The 19,651-nt window shown below is 41.3% G+C and overlaps 1 protein-coding gene across 1 annotated transcript; it reads right to left on the bottom strand.

Moving 5' to 3' along the window:
• Window positions 1-2,471: 2,471 nt before the first annotated feature.
• Window positions 2,472-17,093, bottom strand: LOC134299710 (killer cell lectin-like receptor subfamily B member 1A). Its single transcript, XM_062983425.1, has 7 exons — window positions 17,031-17,093; window positions 16,425-16,619; window positions 13,791-13,889; window positions 9,431-9,535; window positions 5,870-6,021; window positions 4,606-4,748; window positions 2,472-2,788 (listed from the first exon to the last, which is right to left on the bottom strand). The coding sequence occupies exons 2-7, from the start codon at window positions 16,588-16,590 to the stop codon at window positions 2,665-2,667; spliced, it is 789 nt and encodes a 262-aa protein (XP_062839495.1). The 5' UTR covers window positions 16,591-16,619; window positions 17,031-17,093; the 3' UTR covers window positions 2,472-2,664.
• Between the last annotated feature and the right edge of the window lie 2,558 nt (window positions 17,094-19,651).

The following is a 19,651-nucleotide window of genomic DNA, read 5'->3' as shown; positions in this document are numbered from 1 at the left end:
GACTACAAACAGAGGCACAACTGTGTAGCCCAAATGATCCATTGGAACTTATGCCTCAAGTACCACCTCCCAGCAGAAAAGAACTGGTGGGATCACAAACCAGCAAAGGTTGTGGAAAATGAGCATGCAAAGATACTGTGGGACTTCCGAATCCAGACTGACAAAGTTCTGGAACACAACACACCAGACATCACAGTTGTGGAAAAGAACAAGGTTTGGATCATTGATGTTGCCATCCCAGGTGACAGTCGCATTGATGAAAAACAACAGGAAAAACTCAGCCGCTATCAGGACCTCAAGATTGAACTGCAAAGACTCTGGCAGAAACCAGTGCAGGTGGTCCCGGTGGTGATGGGCACACTGGGTGCCGTGCCAAAAGATCTCAGCCGGCATTTGGAAACAATAGACATTGACAAAATCACAATTTGCCAACTGCAAAAGGCCACGCTGCTGGGATCTGCGTGCATCATCCGAAAATACATCACACAGTCCTAGACACTTGGGAAGTGTTCGACTTGTGGTTTTGCGAAACGAAATCCAGCATATCGATCTTGTTTGCTGTGTCATACAACGTCGTTGTGTCAATAATAATAATAATAGGGTTGGAAGAGACCCCTTGGGCCATTGGGTCCAATCCCCTTCTGCCTCTGTGCACCAAAAGCACAAGCAAAGCATCCCTGACAGATGACCACCAGCCTCAATAATAATAATAATAATAATAATAATAATAATAATAATAATAATAATAATAATAATTGTAAGAGAAGAAGAGACCCCTTGGGTCATTTAGCCCAACCCTCTTCTGCCCTTGTGCCGTGGGGGCCAGATAAATGGCTTCGATGGGCCGCATCCGGCCCCCGGGCCTTAGTTTGGGGACCCCTGCTTTAGAAGGAGGGTAAAAACCAGGATTTGGGAGCAGGCCTTTGATAAATAGCGCAGTACAATGATTTAACCTGGAAATTGTGCCATTGATTATGAAACGGCTTTAGCCCTTGTCTTTGGATGACGCGTCTTAACATTGGAGTGTATTTTAATTATGCTTTTATTTCTGAATCAATCTATATACAGTGTTCCCTCACTACTTCGCGGTTCACTTTTCGCAGATTCGCTGTTTTGCGGTTTTTCAATACACTCTAAAAGACTATCATAAATCATAAAAAATTACAATTTACAGCCTAAGAAAGGGAGGAAGGTGAAGCTGAAGGGAGAGAAAAGGAGCCCAAGCGTCAACGGGAGGAGAAAGAGGCGATTTATCAACACATGATTGGTAGATAAAGACTTAAAATAGTGTATAACTACTATAATAATGTATAAATATTAAAATAAATATAGCGTCCCTACTTCATGGATTTTCACTTATTGCAGGTGGTTCTGGAACCTAATCCCCGCGATGAGGGAACACTGTACTCCCGTTTTTTTCTTCTTTCATATTCCTTTTTTAAAATAGTCTTTGAAATCTGTCCAATCTGTTTCTTTCATAGCTCTTCTGGTGCATTTTTATTGTTAAAAATGTTAATTTATCCATGTCTTTAATCTCTATGACTTTAGCCATCCATAAATCTTTAGTTGGTGTTTCTTCTGATTTCCATAGTTTTGCTAAAATAGTCCTAGCTGCTGTTTTAAAAAGGGTGAGATGTTTATCCTTGTGTACGTCAATCTCATCTTGATATTCATATAGCCCTAATAAAAGGGTTTCAGGTTTCAATTCCAGGTTAATTTTTAAAATCTTATTACATTCTGCATGGGTATCTTTCTAATATTTCATTATTTTTTTACAACTCCACCATATATGTAGGTAGGAGCCCACTTCTTCTTTACATCTCCAGCACTTATTATTCATATTTTTATACATTTAAGCTAATTATTTTGGGGTCAAATACCATCTGTGTAATAATTTAAGCCAATTTTCTTTAAGGTCAATAGCATATGTATATTTAAATTTACTTTAATGTGATGTATCAGCGAATAATGTGTGCAGATCCCAGTAAGGTTGTTGTTGTTGTTGTTGTTGTTGTTATTTATTGAATCGTTGACATCTTGCCACGTGCGTCACCTTGCTATGGTTGTGAGTATATATCTCTGTATATACTGTTAGCAGACCTGTAAAAATAGCTGTATATATAGAGCAACAGTGATAAATAAAAACTTCCAAAGGAGTTTGGATGAAAGCCAGAGCTCAAGTGTGCTTATTAAACTGGTGAGCTATAAAACAAGGTCACCGCTGGACTATAACTCTTTGCTAACTGTGACAAAGTATCTGCAGTGTTTTGGATCTGAACTAACTGCTTGTCTTGAGAGAATTTCAGTCCCATGTGCAGCTAGATGGGGATGAGAAATTGTGGTCAAGATCAAAATGATTGATTCACATACCTACCTGGCCTGGGCGTTTTGTTTGTTTACTTGAACCCCATGCCGACAGAACAAACCATATGAGAACACCCCAAAAAAAAGTTAATACTAAACTAATCGAATTGAAACCAATATATACCATTTATTTGAAGGCATCCATTGACAAAGGCTCGCCACTAAAGGCAACTTGGCAGAGAAGGAAATGCTCTTTACAATAAAGTCTTCCTTCCAGGTCTGCTGATATTTCCTATCATCAGGCGCACTGGGCTTGAAGGTCCCTCCACGAAGGTGGCCTTTTCACCTCCATCACCGCATTCAATGTTCCGTTTTCTTGCACAGACAGTGGTTCACAGAGTTGCATGTCTTGAGGCTTAAAGTCCCGCGGCCAAACAGGACACAGAAATCAATTTCCAGAAGATAGTTCTTAAAAACCTCGGTTCTGCAAGGAAAAGGGAGAGAGACGTGCCGTTGGTTGGTTCCTGGGAATCTCCTTTCGCTTGCTCTTGCTACCACAGGGATAAAGAAATTGGAATAATCTGTTGCAAAGTGGAAATACAAACCTAAAGGCTGGGAGGAAATAGGAAGACCTTTTTTATTTTGGTGGCCTCTGGCTTTATTTTGCTGTAGCAGATTGTTCTCTTAATAATGTAAATGATGCTTGGTTTCTTCATGTTTCGAATGTGTTTTTAAAATTGTTTTAAAATTTGTGAGTCTACCTTGTGTGTTTTAAACAGAAACTGAAAGGTAATTGGGTTGCTGTAAGTTTTCCGGGCCGTGTGGCCATGTTCCGGAAGCATTCTCTTCTGACGTTTCGCCCACATCTATGGCAGGCATCCATAGAGGTTGTGAGGTCTGCTAGAAACTAGGGAACTGGGGTTTATATATCTGTGGAATAATGTCCAGGGTGGGAGAAAGAATTCTTGCCTGTCTGAGGCAAGTGGGAATGTAATTGGTTATTTTGATTAGCCTTGAATGGCCAGACAGGAGACAATCAGGGCCAGGTAACACCTCTTAACAGGAAGCAGCCAGGCTTTCAACCTGCAAGGCTATTCAATGCTAATCAAGGTGGGCAATTGCAATATTCACTTGCCTCAAACAGACAAAAATTCTTTCTCCCATCCTGTTCATTCCACAGATATATAAATACCATTTTCTTACAACAAACCATTTTCTTAGTTTCCAACAGACCTCACAACCTCTGAGGATGTCTGCCACAGATGTGGGCGAAACATCAGGAGGGAATGCTTTTGAAACATGACCACACAGCCCGGAAAACTCACAGCAACCCAGGGATTCTGGCCATGAAAGCCTTCGACAACACAATGAGATGTAATTGTCTTTTAACTTTTATATTATTGTTTCTATGGTCAATTTTGACTATAGATTTGTGCTGGAGGTCTTAGAGAAGTGTTTGCTAAGTCCTGCAGTGCGTCTCTGGGGTTAATTTTTTAATACCATTAATACATTTTTCAATTTTAATGTTTTCATTTTTTTTATGCTTTAAATTGTATTGTATCAGTTTTACTGTAAGCTGCTTTAAGACTTTTTTTAAGAGAAAAAGCATGGTATAAATGATGATGATGATGATGATGATGATGATGTTATGGAGAGAAAAAGCATGGTATAAATGATGATGATGATGATGTTATGGAGAGGAAAATCATGGTATAAATAATAATGATGATGATGTTTTGGAGGGGAAAAGCGGAATAGTAAGAAGAAGAAGAAGTAGAAGTAGTAGTAGAAGTAGTAGAAGTAGAAGAAGAAGTAGAAGTAGAAGAAGAAGTAGTAGAAGAAGAAGTAGAAGAAGCAGTAGTAGTAGTAGTCAGGTTCAAAAAAAGTATTTCGATTTTCCCACTTTCTCTCGAGGTCCTGAGCTCCCAACCAAAGCAGATCTGTATATTGTTCTAAATGATTCTGAACAGATGAAAAGGAGAAGACAAATTAAACCAAATTTCATTTTGATTGGGCTCCTCCCCATTTAAGCCGCCACGAGTCCTTTGGGGAGATGGAGGCAGGGTACAAAAACAAAGTAATTAATTAATTAATTAATTACATATCAACTGAACAAGAGAAGGGACTTCTTTGTGATAAGAGTGGTTAAGAGATAGGAGATAGGACAGCTCCCTTCTGAGGATGCTCTTGCTTGAGATCTCCATTGAGCAGGGGGTCTGACCAGATGGCCTTTGGGGTCCCCTCCCACTCTAGGGTTCAATTATTCTGAAATCACACTGGGAACGGCGTCAGGAGGCTCACATTCTGAGGTGCAGATTGCTCCCATCCATCCACTGCCAAGAACCGTGAGAAGAGTTGTATTTTAGCCCGATCCAGAAATTTCCAGGTATGCGCCACTGGTACTCCTCAGCCAGCCATTTCTCAGTCTCGATTATCAGGAAGGCCTGCGGGAGGAAACCCTGTAACGTTTATGATCCGAATCTTATAGATACAACATCTTATTAATATAAATACACAGGAAAAAGCGGGGAAAGGAAAGAAGGAAGGACAAGGAGAAGAAAATGTAATAGTAGTAGTAGAGAAGGACAAGCACGAGGAGAGGAAATAGTGGAGTAAGAGGAGAGGAGGAAGGAAGGAGGAGGTGGTGGAGGAGGAAAAGGATAATAATGGAGAAGGAAGACGAAAAGCAGGAAAAGAAAGGAAGGAAAAAAGGAGAAGAAAAAGTAATAGTAGTAGAGAAGGACAAGCAGGAGAGGAAATAGTGGAGTAAGAGGAGAGGAGGCGGGAAGGAGGAGGTGGAGGAGGAAGAGGAGAGTAATGGAGGAGAAGGAAGAAGAAAAGCGGGGAAAGGAAGGAGAAGGAGAAGAAAAAGTAATAGTAGTAGTAGAGAAGGACAAGCAGGAGAGGAAATAGTGGAGTAAGAGGAGAGGAGGCGGGAAGGAGGAGGTGGAGGAGGAGGAAGAGGAGAGTAATGGAGGAGAAGGAAGAAGAAACGTGGAGAAAGGAAGAAAGGACAAGGAGAAGAAAAAGTAATAGTAGTAGTAGAGAAGGACAAGCAGGAGAGGAAATAGTGGAGTAAGAGGAGAGGAGGCGGGAAGGAGGAGGTGGAAAATGAGGAAGAGGAGAGTAATGGAGGAGAAGGAAGAAGAAACATGGAGAAAGGAAGGAAGGACGAGAAGAAAAAGTAATAGTAGTAGGGAAGAACAAGCAGGAGAGGAAATAGTGGAGTAAGAGGAGAGGAGGCGGGAAGGAGGAGGTGGAGGAGGAAGAGGAGAGTAATGGAGGAGAAGGAAGAAAAAAAGTGGCAAAAGGAAGGAGAAGGAGAAGAAAAAGTAATAGTAGTAGAGAAGGACAAGCAGGAGGAGAGGGAAGAAGAGGAGATGGAGGAGGAGGAAAAAGAAATAATGGAGGAGGATGAGGAGGAGGAAGAGAGGGGTTTCTTTCATTTCTTCTATGTTTTAAGGAAAAAAAATCTTCAGTGGCACGTAGGAAATGGATTCCAATGTGCTTTGTGTCCCAGCCCTACTCCATGCCAAAGAGAGACCCTGAACGGGCTTTGCATCACCATTTCTCCTTCTGTCCTTCCCATCAGAAGGCTGGCTCCCAAGGTCTCGCAGTGCGGGATGCATTTCTCCCAGGACATCATCTCGGAGGTGCCCAGGTAGCAGTTATCCCCCCATTGCAGCCAATGGTCCGGGCAGGGTCTGCAGTCCAAGGCTGGGAAGAGAAAGCGCATGGTTCAAACTGGTTCCTTTCCGCCCGTTTCCGATCCTGAGCACCTCCCTCCATCCCCAGCAATGTCTCAGATCTACAGCCTTTCTCCAACATGGATGTAAAGGAAGAAGAGATTTCTTGGGTTTTAGTCTTCAGCGTCCAAGATCCGACAGCGGGGTGGCCAGGTGTAAACCCCTACTTGGGGAGATATGGTACAAAACCCTTGTGTAATTCAAACGTGGCATATAATGTAGAAATGTTCAACCGAATCCTTGAATGGATTGACGTCTCTTTAAAGACAGTGAGGAGGGGGCAAGACTTGTTTCCTGCTGCTCTGAAGATTAGGAACAATGGAGCCATGGACTCAAATGGCAGGAAAAGAGCTGCCATCAGGATATTAGGAAGACCACTCCTGATGAGCTCTTTGGCAGTGGAAGATACTGCTGCCTGGGATTTTAGTGGAATCTCCTTCTTTGCAGGTTTTTAAGCAGTGGCTGGATGTTCATCTGTCAGGGGTGCTTAGACAGCGTCTTCCTTCCTGGCAGAAGGGGTTAGACTGGATGGGCCTTGGGGGTCTCTTCCAACCCATCATAGGGTTTCTATGATGATTGTGAAAATCCTAAGGAGACTGTACGAGGGTTGAATGAAAAGTAATGCCTCCACTTTCGTAACTCCTCAACAGATGGCAGTCCTGGTCTTCGGCAGGTACTGGCTTGTTCAGTAGACTCTCCTCTACAGTTCCATTTCGCGGGAATCCTTAGCATTGAACAGTTGTGTTGTTAAAGTGTGAAGTATGGAACCCTGCGCAGACGGGGAAGCCTTAGCATTGAATGGTTGTGTTGTTAAAATGTGAAGTATGGAACCCTGTGCAGACAGGGAAGCCTTAGCATTGAACGGTTGTGTTGTTAAAGTGCAAAGTATGGAACCCTGCGCAGACGGGGAAGCCTTAGCATTGAATGGTTGTGTTGTTAAAGTGTGAAGTATGGAACCCTGTGCAGACAGGGAAGCCTTAGCATTGAATGGTTGTGTTGTTAAAATGTGAAGTATGGAACCCTGTGCAGATGGGGAAGCCTTAGCATTGAATGGTTGTGTTGTTAAAATGTGAAGTATGGAACCCTGTGCAGACGGGGAAGCCTTAGCATTGAATGGTTGTGTTGTTAAAATGTGAAGTATGGAACCCTGTGCAGACGGGGAAGCCTTAGCATTGAACGGTTGTGATGTTAAAGTACGAGGTATGGAACCCTGCACAGACGGTTGGTCAGTGCGACTTAAGCAATGTGCAGTCATTAAATTCTTGACAGCAGAAGGTGTCACTCCAAAGGAGATTCATCAGAGAATGCAAGCTGTTTATGGTGATTGTGTTGATGTGAGTCCTGTGCGTCAATGGGCGAGTGAGTTTAAAGATGTTGAGGTGGGAACATCTGACTTGTGTGACAAACAAAGAGTTGGACGTCCTGTGACAGCAACCGAGTTTCACAAGCAAAAGGTTGACAGATTGATTCAGGACGAGTGAGAGAAATTTCAAGCATAAACGGCATTTCACAAGAACGTGTGGGTCACATTATTGCTTTACTTGGCTACCGGAAGATCTGTGCATGATGGGTACCTAGGATGCTGATGCCTGCAATGAAACGTTGAGACGTTGAGAGAACTGTGAGATGCTGGTTGCGGAAACAGAGTGTCGACTTCTTCCGTGACGGCTTCAGAAAACTTGTTCATCGTTGGCAGAAATGTATCCAATTGTCTGGTGATTATATGGAAAAGTGAATAGTGGTAATTAAAAAGCACATTCTAAGGATTATTTCTGCATTTGAGTTATTAAAATATTTCCATCCAAACACAAGTAACGAAGGTGGAGGCATTACTTTTCATTCAACCCTCGTAAATTGGTTTAAAGCTCCCTACCACAAACAGAAGCACCGATAACTGTACAACATCATTGTGAAGTCACCCCAAACCAGTGCTCAATCTGGAAGCTACCATTTTTAGACAGCTGAAAGTGCTTTGAATCGGCATTTGAAGGAAATGATCACACAACACTGTTGAAGTGCTGTTATTAGGGTTGTGCAATTTGGCTGGACCATGATCCATTTTTGGTATCTGAATTTCGGTGGGTACCTGGATCTGCTTTTGATAGACTCTTGAAATCGGCTAATACAAAAAACATTTTGGCAACCGAAATATCCGGGAGTATCTGACCCATTAGTGGCAATGGGGAACTGACAAGGCTCTCCTTTCCATCATTTTTTGAGATTCCTTCCCTTCTGTCTTTCAGGGAGGCCTGGGTTTCAGTCAAGGGTTTAAGAAAACACCTTCTCTGGGATCCTTTCCCTTCTAGCGGCTGCCTCCCTCCCTGTACTCCATGTGTAGTCGAAAGAAACCTAAAACTACAGTTTTTCAGCAGCCACTGTTCTGTTGCGGCTGGGGAAAAAATAGCGGCAGAGCTCATCCAGTTACGGGCATCTGGACCAGCTGAAGACTATTTTTGAAAACGGATCCGTGCACAACCCTAGCTGTTATTCCACTTTAACTACCATGGCTGCCTCCTGTGGACTCTTGGGATTTGCAGTTTAGGCGGGGCCTTTTACAATTCCCAGCCAGAGAGGTCCCAGCCTCACTACAAAGCACATGGATATCCATGTGTACAGTGGTACTAAATGCACACCAATGCCGTCATGAACATGGACCATTCAGTCAGCCCCATTTTGACTCTCTTCCTCCTTTGTCTTCAACCTGAGAAGGTCACATTTTGCCCTCTCTCCTGGCAAAATGTAGCTATTTAGATATTTTGTTATTTTCACCTTCTTACCTTCCTTAGTGGCTAGCCTAGAGAGCTAGTTAGCTCCAAGAACCTTTTCTACCCACAATGGATTTTCTTTTTACCTCAATAAATGATTTTTGAACTTTCAAGGAGACTTTGCAATCCTTTGCCATCCTGAGAAACAAAGGCCTCTCCAAGCTCACCACACCTAAGTTTCTGCTGCTTAAGAAACGTGGTTCTGCCACTCTGCTGTATTTTTGAGGAATCACCCCCAAAAGAGGGTTATTTTTGAGTCTAACCGCTCAATAGATTCCTAACACAACCCCATTTGCTGAGCAGCAATCTACAAACTAGAAACCAAGCCTTATAAGAGATGCCCATAAAACCTCCAGAGAAGGAGACTCCATCAGATTCACAGGGAGCAGTAAATTCCAGAAGTGTTTTGCGGATTTTGCAGATTTTGTTAGCATTTTGTCACAAGCAATCAAAACGGGAACATTTCTCTCGCAAATACAGATGTGCCAATTTCCTGCTACCAGTCGTAAGTCTACTTGAATGCTGAAGAGGGTGGTTGGAAAAGGAGCGTGACATTCTGCCCAGTGCATAGATGAGCATGGGGCGGCTCCGGATTCTCCCTCGGGATGTACGTACTCGTGATGACGCTCGAGAAGTACCACCTCACCGCCTCCTTCAGCCTATTTTTGGAGTGATCCAGCATCGGAGCTTTGTTGGCAATAGTGTCCGCTTCCACCATATCTGAAACAAAGGAGAAGGGAAAAGAGATGGAGGAGCGTAAGGAAATCATGGGGCTGTTTGTGCAACTCTTGATCTCTCCCATGTCCCCCTGATTTTCTATAAGCCTCCCCTATAGAAAGCCTGCCCAGAATGACCCTAAAACTGCATTTCTTGGGAATTTTGGAAGATCAAATGGAAAAGAAGCATGGAAGATTACTATTATACATGGCCACTGCAGTGAGAATTGTCTATTCCACATGTGTCAAACTCAAGGCCTGTGGGGCAAATGGAGCTTGACGTTTTATTTTGTTGAGCCCTCTAGATGTTAGACTCCCACTCCTGTATTCCTCATCATTAGAATCATAGAATCATAGAGAAGGAAGAGACCACATGGGCCATCTAATTTAAAATGTTTAAATTATTTATATTATTTAACTAGCTTGGAGACCCGGCGATGCCCGGGTCATTTGAGAAAGGCATTGTTTGCCTGTGTTCCAAGTGTAGCCTATATCCAATGTCAGCTGGGTTCAGTGGGTGCGGGTGAGCTCCAACTCCCATATGCAAGTCCCATCGTCCAGTGTCCATCCCTGTCCAAACAGAGCCAGTATGTAGAATAGGTCATGAGGGCTCCATGTACCATGTTTGGTCTTGATCAGTCATTTGTGTGGGTCGCGGTGAGTGAAGGTATTGGAAGTCCCATCGTCCATGGTCCATCATCCTCCAAACTGCACCTGGGTGTAGAATGAGTCATGGGTGTTCTCTGTTTGAAGTTTGGTCTTGATGAGACATTGATGGGGGTGACAGTGGTCTCAGGAAGTGAATGAATATACTGCAAGTCCCATCATCCAAGGTCCAAGCTCTTTCAAATCTCACCAAGATGTAGAGTGGGCCATGGTGGCTCTATGTGCCAAGTTTGGTCTTGATCAGTCATTGGTGGGGGTCACAGTAGTCCCAGGAAGTGACTGAAGATATTGTAAGTCCCCTCATCCACGGTCCCTCTTCCCCCAAACTGCACCAGGATGTAAAGTGGGCTACCCTGCACCTGCGTGTCAAGTTTGATACAGTTTTGTCATTCATGGGCATCACAGTGGTTTGTGGGAGGTGAATTGGAAGAATGTACTGCAAATCCCATAATCCTTGGTCCACCCTCCGTCAAACTGCTGCAGCATGTGAAGTGTGTCATTTGGGATATGTGTGCCTGGTTTGGTTCAGTTGTGTGATTTGTGGCAGTTGCTGTGGTCTCAAGAAGTGAGGGAAGGTACTGCAAATTCCATCATCCTTGGTCCATCCTGCCCCAATATACATCAGGATGTAAAGGGGTCGACAGGAGTTCTGTGTGCCAAGTTTGGTCCATTTCTATCATTGGTGGGCATTGCAGTAGTCTGTGGAAGTTAAAGTGTTTGGAAGTACTGCAAATCCCATCATCTGTGGTCCATCCTCCCCCAAATGGCAGCAGGTCATAAAGTGCATCGTGGGGATGAAGTGTGCCAAGTTTGGTGCAGATCCGTCATTCCTGTTGGTCTCAGTGGCCTGGGATAGTGGCGGCCAATCAAAACGCGAGCACATATTCCGCCAGGCCAATCAAAACGCTGATACATACTCCGATTTCACTTTTATTATATACTAGCTGTGCCCGGCCACGCGTTGCTGTGGCATTGTCTGGTGGTGTTGGTGAGAACTTGTTGCGGTAGTGGTGGTATTGAATGTCTGTTGTATGGTTGTCTTTATGTTGAGTATGCATTTGGTTGTTTGTGTACTGTGAAAGTGGTGAGGGTAGAGGGGGTCTATGTCCCTGTGTAGTATTGTATAGTATTTATACGTTGTCCATGTGTTGTGAATGCTTGGATTGTGTCCTGCTGCATAGTAGAAAGGGTTGGGCTCGATGGCCCTTAGGGGTCTCTCCAAACTCTTGGATTCTATGCTTCTATTATTATTATTATAATCATCGTCATCATCTTCATCATCATTATGTAGAGGCTGGATGGCCATCTGTCAGGAGTGCTTGGAGTGTGCCCTCCTGCATGGTAGAAGGAAGTTGATCTGGGTGATCCTTAGGGGTCACTCCAAACCTTAGGATTGTATGATGATGTTATTATTTTTATTTTTATTATTATTAGTATTGAGAGACTGGGTGGCTATCTGTTGGGAGTGCTTGGATTGTGTCCTGCATGGCAGAATTGGGTTGGGCTGGATGGCCTTTAGGGGTGTCTCCTAACTGTCTGATGCTATGATTCGATGTGTGTTATTATTGTGCAGATATTGGATGGCCATTGGAAAATGAACACGCAAAGATACTGTGGGACTTCCGAATCCAGACTGACAAAGTTCTGGAACACAACACACCAGACATCACAGTTGTGGAAAAGAACAAGGTTTGGATCATTGATGTTGCCATCCCAGGTGACAGTCGCATTGAAGAAAAACAACAGGAAAAACTCAGCCGCTATCAGGACCTCAAGATTGAACTTCAAAGACTCTGGCAGAAACCAGTGCAGGTGGTCCCAGTGGTGATGGGCACACTGGGTGCCGTGCCAAAAGATCTCAGCCGGCATTTGGAAACAATAGACATTGACAAAATTACGATCTGCCAACTGCAAAAGGCCACCTTACTGGGATCTGCACGCATCATCCGAAAATGCATCACACAGTCCTAGACACTTGGGAAGTGTTCGACTTGTGATTTTGTGAAACAAAATCCAGCATATCTATCTTCTTTGCTGTGTCATACAACGTCGTTGTGTCAATAATAATAATAATAATAATAATAATAATAATAATAATCTAGTCTAACCCCCCTTCTGCCAGGCAAGAAAAGCACAATCAAGACTACCTTGACGGATGGCCATCCAGCCTCAAAGCCTCCAAGGAAGGAGGTTCCACCAGACTCCGAGGCAGAGAGTTCCACTACTGAACAAGCTCTTCTTACGGTCAGGAAGTTTTTCCTAATGTTCAGGTGGAATCTCCTTTCCTGTCATTTGAAACCATGGCTCAGTTGAGTCCTAGTCTCCAGGGCAGCAGAAAACAAGCCTGTTCCCTCTTCCTTAGGATAACCTTTCCAATATTTATACGTGATTATCATGTCTCCTCTTTTTCTTCTGCAGGCTAAACATACTTTTTAAGTTTTTCCTCTTCATAGGGATTCATGGTCTCCAGATCATCAATCATTCTAGGCTGGATCTTCCCTGCCATATAAAATCCTTAATATTTTATTTGAACTGGTTTATATGGCAGTGTAGATTTATATAATCCACTTCAAAGCAGATAATCTGGATTATCTGTGTTGTTGATCTGGATTACATGGCAGTGTAGATCCAGCCTCAAAGGGAGTAGTAACTAACCAGTAGGAAGTCAAAACCAGCAGGCAGCAAGTGTGAGGCTTATAGATGAGTTTTAGTACATTTCTGTTTAGAATGTTTCGGTTGGGTGTTGTAAATAAAGTACTGTATATACTCGAGTATAAGCTTAGTTTTTCAGCCCTTTTTAGGACTGAAAAAAACCCTCCTCAGCTTATACTCGGGTGAGGGTCCTGGTGGGCTTATATTCACGTCGGCTTACACTCAAGTATATATGGTATATTTATTATTTTTCTCTATAATTATTGGTATTATTACATTTATTATTTTACTCTATTAATTATTATTACATTTATAATTTCACTATGTTATTGTTGTTACTTTTACATTTATTTACTCTATTTTTATTAATAATACATTTATTATTTTACTCTATTATTACATTTATTATTTTACTGCATTTATTATTATTATTACATTTATGATTTCACTCTTATTATTAAAGGATACATAAAGGCACATTTACATTGAAGAAGATAAAATAATGATTTAATTAGAGTTGAACAGTGATATCTTAAATTACAGTTTGATGTAAAGATTCAAAAACATTTAAACTACTGATGCCTCAGTTAATGTAATTTTATTGGTATCTCGGCTTATACTGGAGTCAATGTTTTCCCAATTTTTTTGTGGTAAAATTAGGTTCCTCGGCTTATATTCGGGTCGGCTTATACTTGAGCATATACGGTAGTTTTTGTAGTTTAATTTTATATTTAATTGAAAATCTTGGTTCTGTTTTTTTTATGGTATTGGTTCTTGCTCGGCTTTTCTCTGTGGTCTTTTCCAACTCCTCTCTGATGCTATGATTCTTAATTTTGTCCCTTTGTCTTTCCTTCTTTTGTGCGTCTGGAGGGGTTTGTGGTTTCTTTTTGTATGTTTGAATAAAATATTTTTATTTCCAAAAGGAAGAAATAGATACTTACAGACAGCAATCAGATGTATCAGAAAGAAGAACAGGACCATGGTTATAAGAACCAAACCCACAGCTGTTAACTGCCACCAACTGACAAGGCCAAAAAACTCTGGTGGAAATAACAACAACAACAACAACAACAATTATTGCACTGCAATAGTCTCCTTTTGAGCCAAATTGGGATTGAGTGTGACTCCCAATTTAAAAGAACAATGCAATCAAATAATATTGGAAGAGAATTAATTGTTATTGTTTGGGTGACTCCCAAAGGCCATTTAGTCCATGCTCTGCAGGAAATGCACTGCTAAAGCATCCCTGAGAGATGCCCATCCAACAGTGGAAATGACTTTCAGTGAGCAGAAATCAATAGCTTGTGATCCCTTTATTTTATCAGTTTTAAACTTATTTTATGCAATGCTTTTGACACGAAATAAATAAAAATAGCTTATGTTTGTAAAAGCTTAATAAATAGTTAGCTCTCCAATATTATATATTATATATTGGAGTTATATATTGGAGACTGAATAATCATAATTTATAATCAATATAGCCAGAGCTCTGTATCCATGGATTCTGCACTCAGCAATTCAACTATATATAGTGTTCCCTCACTTACAGTGTTCCCTCACATATCGCAGGGGTTAGGTTCCAGAACCACCCTCCATAAGTGAAAATTCGCGAAGTAGGGACACTATATTTTTTTAAATATTTATACATTATTTTAGTAGTTATCCACTATTTTAAGTCTTTATCTACCAATCGTGTGTTGATCAATCACCTCCTTCTCCTCCCGCTGACGCTTGGGCTCCTTTTCTCTCCCTTCAGCTTTTCCTTCCTCCCTTTCTTAGGGTATAAATTGTAATTTTTTTATGATTTATAATATTCTTTTAGAGTTTATTGAAAAACCACAGCGAATCTGCAAAAAGTGAACCGCGAAGTAGTGAGGGAACAGTGTGTGTGTGTGTGTGTGTGTATATATAGAGAGAGAGAGTTCTAAAATTATGATTACTGTCTGTGTGTTTTAATCATGTTGTACTTCACCTTGAGTGACAGGTAACATAATAACAACAACAACAACAACAACAACAACAACAACAACAACATACAGTAGAGTCTCACTTATCCAAGACTCACTTATCCAAGGTTCAGGATTATCCAATGCATTTTTATGGTCAATGTTTTCAATATATTGTGATATTTTGGGGCTAAATTCGTAAATACAGTAATTACAACATAACATTACTGAGTATTGAACTACTTTTTCTGTCAAATTTGTTGCATTACATGATGTTTTGGTGCTTAATTTGTAAAATCATAACCTAATTTGATGTTTAATAGGCTTTTCCTTAATCCCTCCTTCTTATCCAAGATATTCGCTTATCCAAGGTTCTGCCGGCCCATTTAGCTTGGATAAGAGACTCTACTGTAATAATAATAATAATAATAATAATAATAATAATAATAATAATAATACCAGTACAGGTGGTCCCTGTAATGATCGGCACACTGGGTGCCATGCCAAAAGATCTCAGCCGGCATTTGGAAACAATAAACATTGACAAAATTACGATCTTCCAACTGCAAAAGGCCACCTGACTGGGATCTGTGAGCATCATCCGAAAATACATCACAGAGTCCTAGACACTTGGGAAGTGTTCGACTTGTGATTTTGTGATACAAAATCCAGCATATCTATCTTGTTTGCTGTGTCATACAATAAAATAATAATTTACTTTATTGTTATTCTATCTATTAAGATCTCATTTGCTATGTCTTACTATGTCTTTGTTTCAGTAATAATAATAATAATAATAATAATAATAATAATAATAATAATGTATTTCTTCCATTGTAATAGTATTAATATGCTGTCATCATCATCATCATCATCATCATCATCATCATATCTGTGTGACTTGCCCATGTTGGTACTCCACTTTGAGTGGCAAATAACAAATAATAATACCGCATTTCTTCTATTGTATTATTATATTATTATTATTATTATTATTATTATTATTATTATTATTTTATTCTATGACACAGCAAACAAGATAGACATGCTGGATTTCGTATCACAAAATCACAAGTCGAACACTTCTCAAGTGTCTAGGACTGTGTGATATATTTTCGGATGATGCGTGCAGATCCCAGTAGGGTGGCCTTTTGCAGTTGGCAGATCATGATTTTGTCAATGTCTATTGTTTCCAAATGCCAGCTGAGATCTTTTGGCACGTTACCCAGTGTGCCGATCACCACCGGGACCACCTGCACTGGTTTCTGCCAGAGTCTTTGAAGTTCAATCTTGAGGTCCTGATAGCGGCTGAATGTTTCCTGTTTTTTTCGTCAATGCGACTGTCACCTGGGATGGCGACATCAATGATCCAAACCTTTTTGTTTTCCACAACTGTGATGTCTGGTGTGTTGTGTTCCAAAACTTTGTCAGTCTGGATTCGGAAGTCCCACCGTATCTTTGCGTGCTCATTTTCCAATACTTTTGCAGGTTTGTGATCCCACCAGTTCTTTATTATTATTATTATTATTATTATTATTATTATTATTATTATTATTATTATTACTCCACCTTGAGTGGCAGCTAACAAAGTGTTCGACTTGTCATTTGTGATACGAAAATAGGACGTACTTGGGGGAGGGGGGACCTTGTCCTGGATCTCCCAGGCCGGCTGGGCCAGGGGCACAAAGGGGTCCCTCCTCACTTTCTGCGTCTCCCCGGTCTCATCAGTCCAGAAAGCCGGCCCTTTCCGCGTCCGTTTTGCCTTCGAGGAGGGGTTGTTTGCCTTTAGGGACATTTCGGGGGGCTCCTCCTGCAGTAGCAAGCCTTTGAATGGAAAGAAATACACAGGGAAAGGGGTTATCCTTCAATGACAGGAGTACTTTTTGTAGGGTCCTCCATCCGCCCCAGTAAAATGCCCATAAACCTTGCGTGGGCCAACTTCGGCCCTCCCTCCAGGTGTTTTGGACTCCAACTCCCACAATTCCTAACAGCCTACCGGCTGTTAGGAATTGTGAGAGTTGAAGTCTAAAACACCTGGAGGGAGGGTCGAAGTTAGCCCATCCCTGTTCAAAACACTACTGTCATGGATAGCGTGGAGATCAGAGGAGATCAGCATGGCCGGCAATCGGGATCATCCGTGAAAGCATCAAAGGTCCAAAGTTGGAGGTCCAAAGTTGGCCCATGCCTGATACAAACCATCCAAACTTATATAGTTTCGTGTGGTGGGTTCCCAACCTTTGGTCCTCCAAGGTTTTTGGACTCCAACAATCTGTAGGCCTCAGGCAGCTTGGCCAACAGTCAGGAATTCTGAAGCCTGGAAGGCTCACATTGGGGGTTCTGTCATTGTCATTTCAAGATACAGGCCATTCCCCAAGTTACAAACAAGATAGATTCTGTAGGTTTGTTCTTAAGTTGAAATTGAATGTAAGTGTAATTCCAGCCACTTGTACCTGTTCCAACTTCCAAACAAATTCAATCTAAGGTAGATAGATCTATCTATCTCTATACGTAACTCTTCCAGGAGTGGATTTCCTCTCACTTCTTGTTGTCTCAGCCCCATTCTTAACTATGAACCGTTCATTAGTCAGATGTTTGTAACAGTGCTTTCCTTGTCCAGAATTCCCTAACTTGCCCCGTGTTACAAATATCCGACTTGCAAATGACTCTTAATTGAGAGCAGGGCTGAGACCACAAGAAGTGAGAGGAATCAATTTACCCTCAGTACAAGGGCTGTGCTCTTTCAATACGGCTGGCAAATTGGATAACTTCTCATTTATGTGGCGAGAGTGCGTCTTACAGGAGTCAGAAATTTCCGGTCCTTGTCAGTAGAATTGTTGGCTTCACATTATAGTTTTCTCTTTGTACTTTCCAAAAAAGATGCAGCTGGCTAGTAACCAGCTGCAATAAATCACTACTGACCAAAAGGTCATGAGTTTGAAGCCCGGGTCGGGTTAAGCCCCCGACCATTAAATAGCCCGGATTGCTGTTGACCTGTGCAGCCCGAAAGACAGTTGTATTTGTCAAGTAGGAAAATTTAGGTACGCTTTATGCAGGGAGGATAATTTAACTAATTTACAACACCATAAAACTGCCAGCAACATGCCAGAAAAGGAATGAGGAAGTACAATCAGGAATTTAGTTTCCTGATTTTAACATTGTATGATTCATGTTGATTTTAATGATTGTTTTTACTGATGTTGATGTTTTTATTGGGATAATTGTGTTATTGCTCTGTTATTGATATTTGATTGTTGTATCAGGCAAGGCCCCATGTAAGCCGCCCCGAGTCCCTTCGGGGAGATGGGGCGGGGTATAAAAATAAAGTTATTATTATTATTATTATTATTATTATTATTATTATTATTATTATTATTACAACCACTAATGGACGGTGAAACAACAGCTCCCCCTGTGGCCGGAATCGAACATACCCTCATGAAGCTGGAAATGTTAAATGCCTCTGTGTCTGTCTATACTGTATATTATTTGTCTGAATGGCATTGAATGTTTGCCATATATATATTCATAGTAATTGGCCCTGAGTCCCCTTCAGGGTGAGAAAGAAGGGCAGAATATAAATACTGTAAATAAATAAATAGTTAATAAGTCTTTATTTGTACCCCGCCACCATCTCCCCAGGGGGACTTGAGGCGGCTCACAGAAGCACGACAGTGTCGCATCTGAACCACAATACACAGTATATGAATACACAAATATAAAATATATAACATAGGTATAAAACAGTAATGTACATAAAGTCCCATTAAAAGGATAAGAATGGTAAAATTCCTAAAGTGCAATAAAGTCTGTGAATAAGTTAACTAGGAACAGAGTGGCTCAATCGGGTCATTGAGCTGGCCAGACCTACACAGTCTCAAAGGCCTGTCAGATGAGCCATGTTTTTAAACTCATTCAAAAGGCTTGAAGGGTGGGGGAAAGTCTAATTTCTTTAGGCAGGGAATTCCAGACCTGGGGTGCCACTACTGAGAAGACCCTCTTTCTCGTCCCGACCAACCGTATTTGAGATGGGGCCTCTCCAGCAGATCACAATGCTCACACGGTTTGCAGGAGATGATACGTTGGTCCCGAAACATGTTGTTGACAAATATATATTTAATTAAGTAGGAGCCCACTTTGATACAGTAGAGTCTCACTTATCCAACGTTCTGGATTATCCAACGCATTTTTGTAGTCAATGTTTTCAATATATCATGATATTTTGGTGTTAAATTCGTAAATACAGTAATTACTACATAGCATTAATGTGTAATGAACTACTTTTTCTATCAAATTTGTTGTATAACATGATGTTTTGGTGCTTAATTTGTAAAATCATAACCTATTTTGATGTTTAATAGGCTTTTCCTTAATCTCTCCTTATTATCCAACATATTCACTTATCCAACATTCTGCCGGCCCGTTTAAGTTGGATAAGTGAGACTCTACTGTACCACAATTTCACCTGTGTTGCTTTCACCCTGATAGCTTTTCAGTAATAGAGATTTACTGCTCTGTTCATTTGTCTCTTGTTCAGACTTCAAAGAAACATCTCTTGCTTTTTGGGAATCCTCTTCACTACTAGACTCCACATTTTCATTTGCAGGATCGTCTTCAGAAATATTTTCTGAAAAACCCTAATACTAAGCTGAGTTGTTTGTGGAGAAAGGCCCGGAGGAGATTTGAAAAACCTAATACTAAATTGAGTATATGGGGTGCTCACCAATGTTTCCTCTTCATCCTGGAAAGAAATGACGAGTGGCGTGCCATAAGCAGGGTTCCGTCCTGGGTCGGGATCTGTTCAACATCTTTATTAATGACTTAGACGAAGGGTTAGAAGGAATGATCATCACGTTTGC

This window comes from Anolis carolinensis, chromosome 5 (assembly GCF_035594765.1).
Source record: "Anolis carolinensis isolate JA03-04 chromosome 5, rAnoCar3.1.pri, whole genome shotgun sequence".
Taxonomy (NCBI): Eukaryota; Metazoa; Chordata; class Lepidosauria; order Squamata; family Dactyloidae; genus Anolis; species Anolis carolinensis.
The sequence above is the reverse complement of the archived record's forward strand: the minus strand, read 5'-3'. Positions and strand labels throughout refer to the sequence as shown.

What these genes read in the sequence shown, in the direction of transcription:
- LOC134299710 (XM_062983425.1), bottom strand. Translation starts at nt 16,590, where the DNA reads ATGTCCCTAAAGGCAAACAACCCCTCCTCGAAGGCAAAACGGACGCGG. An exon ending in GATACATCTGATTGCTGTCT is followed by an intron (nt 9,536 to 13,790) that starts GTAAGTATCTAT and finishes CCTTTGTTTCAG; the next exon opens with ATATGGTGGAAGCGGACACT. An exon ending in AGCAATCTGCACCTCAGAAT is followed by an intron (nt 2,789 to 4,605) that starts GTGAGCCTCCTG and finishes TTTTCCTTGCAG; the next exon opens with AACCGAGGTTTTTAAGAACT.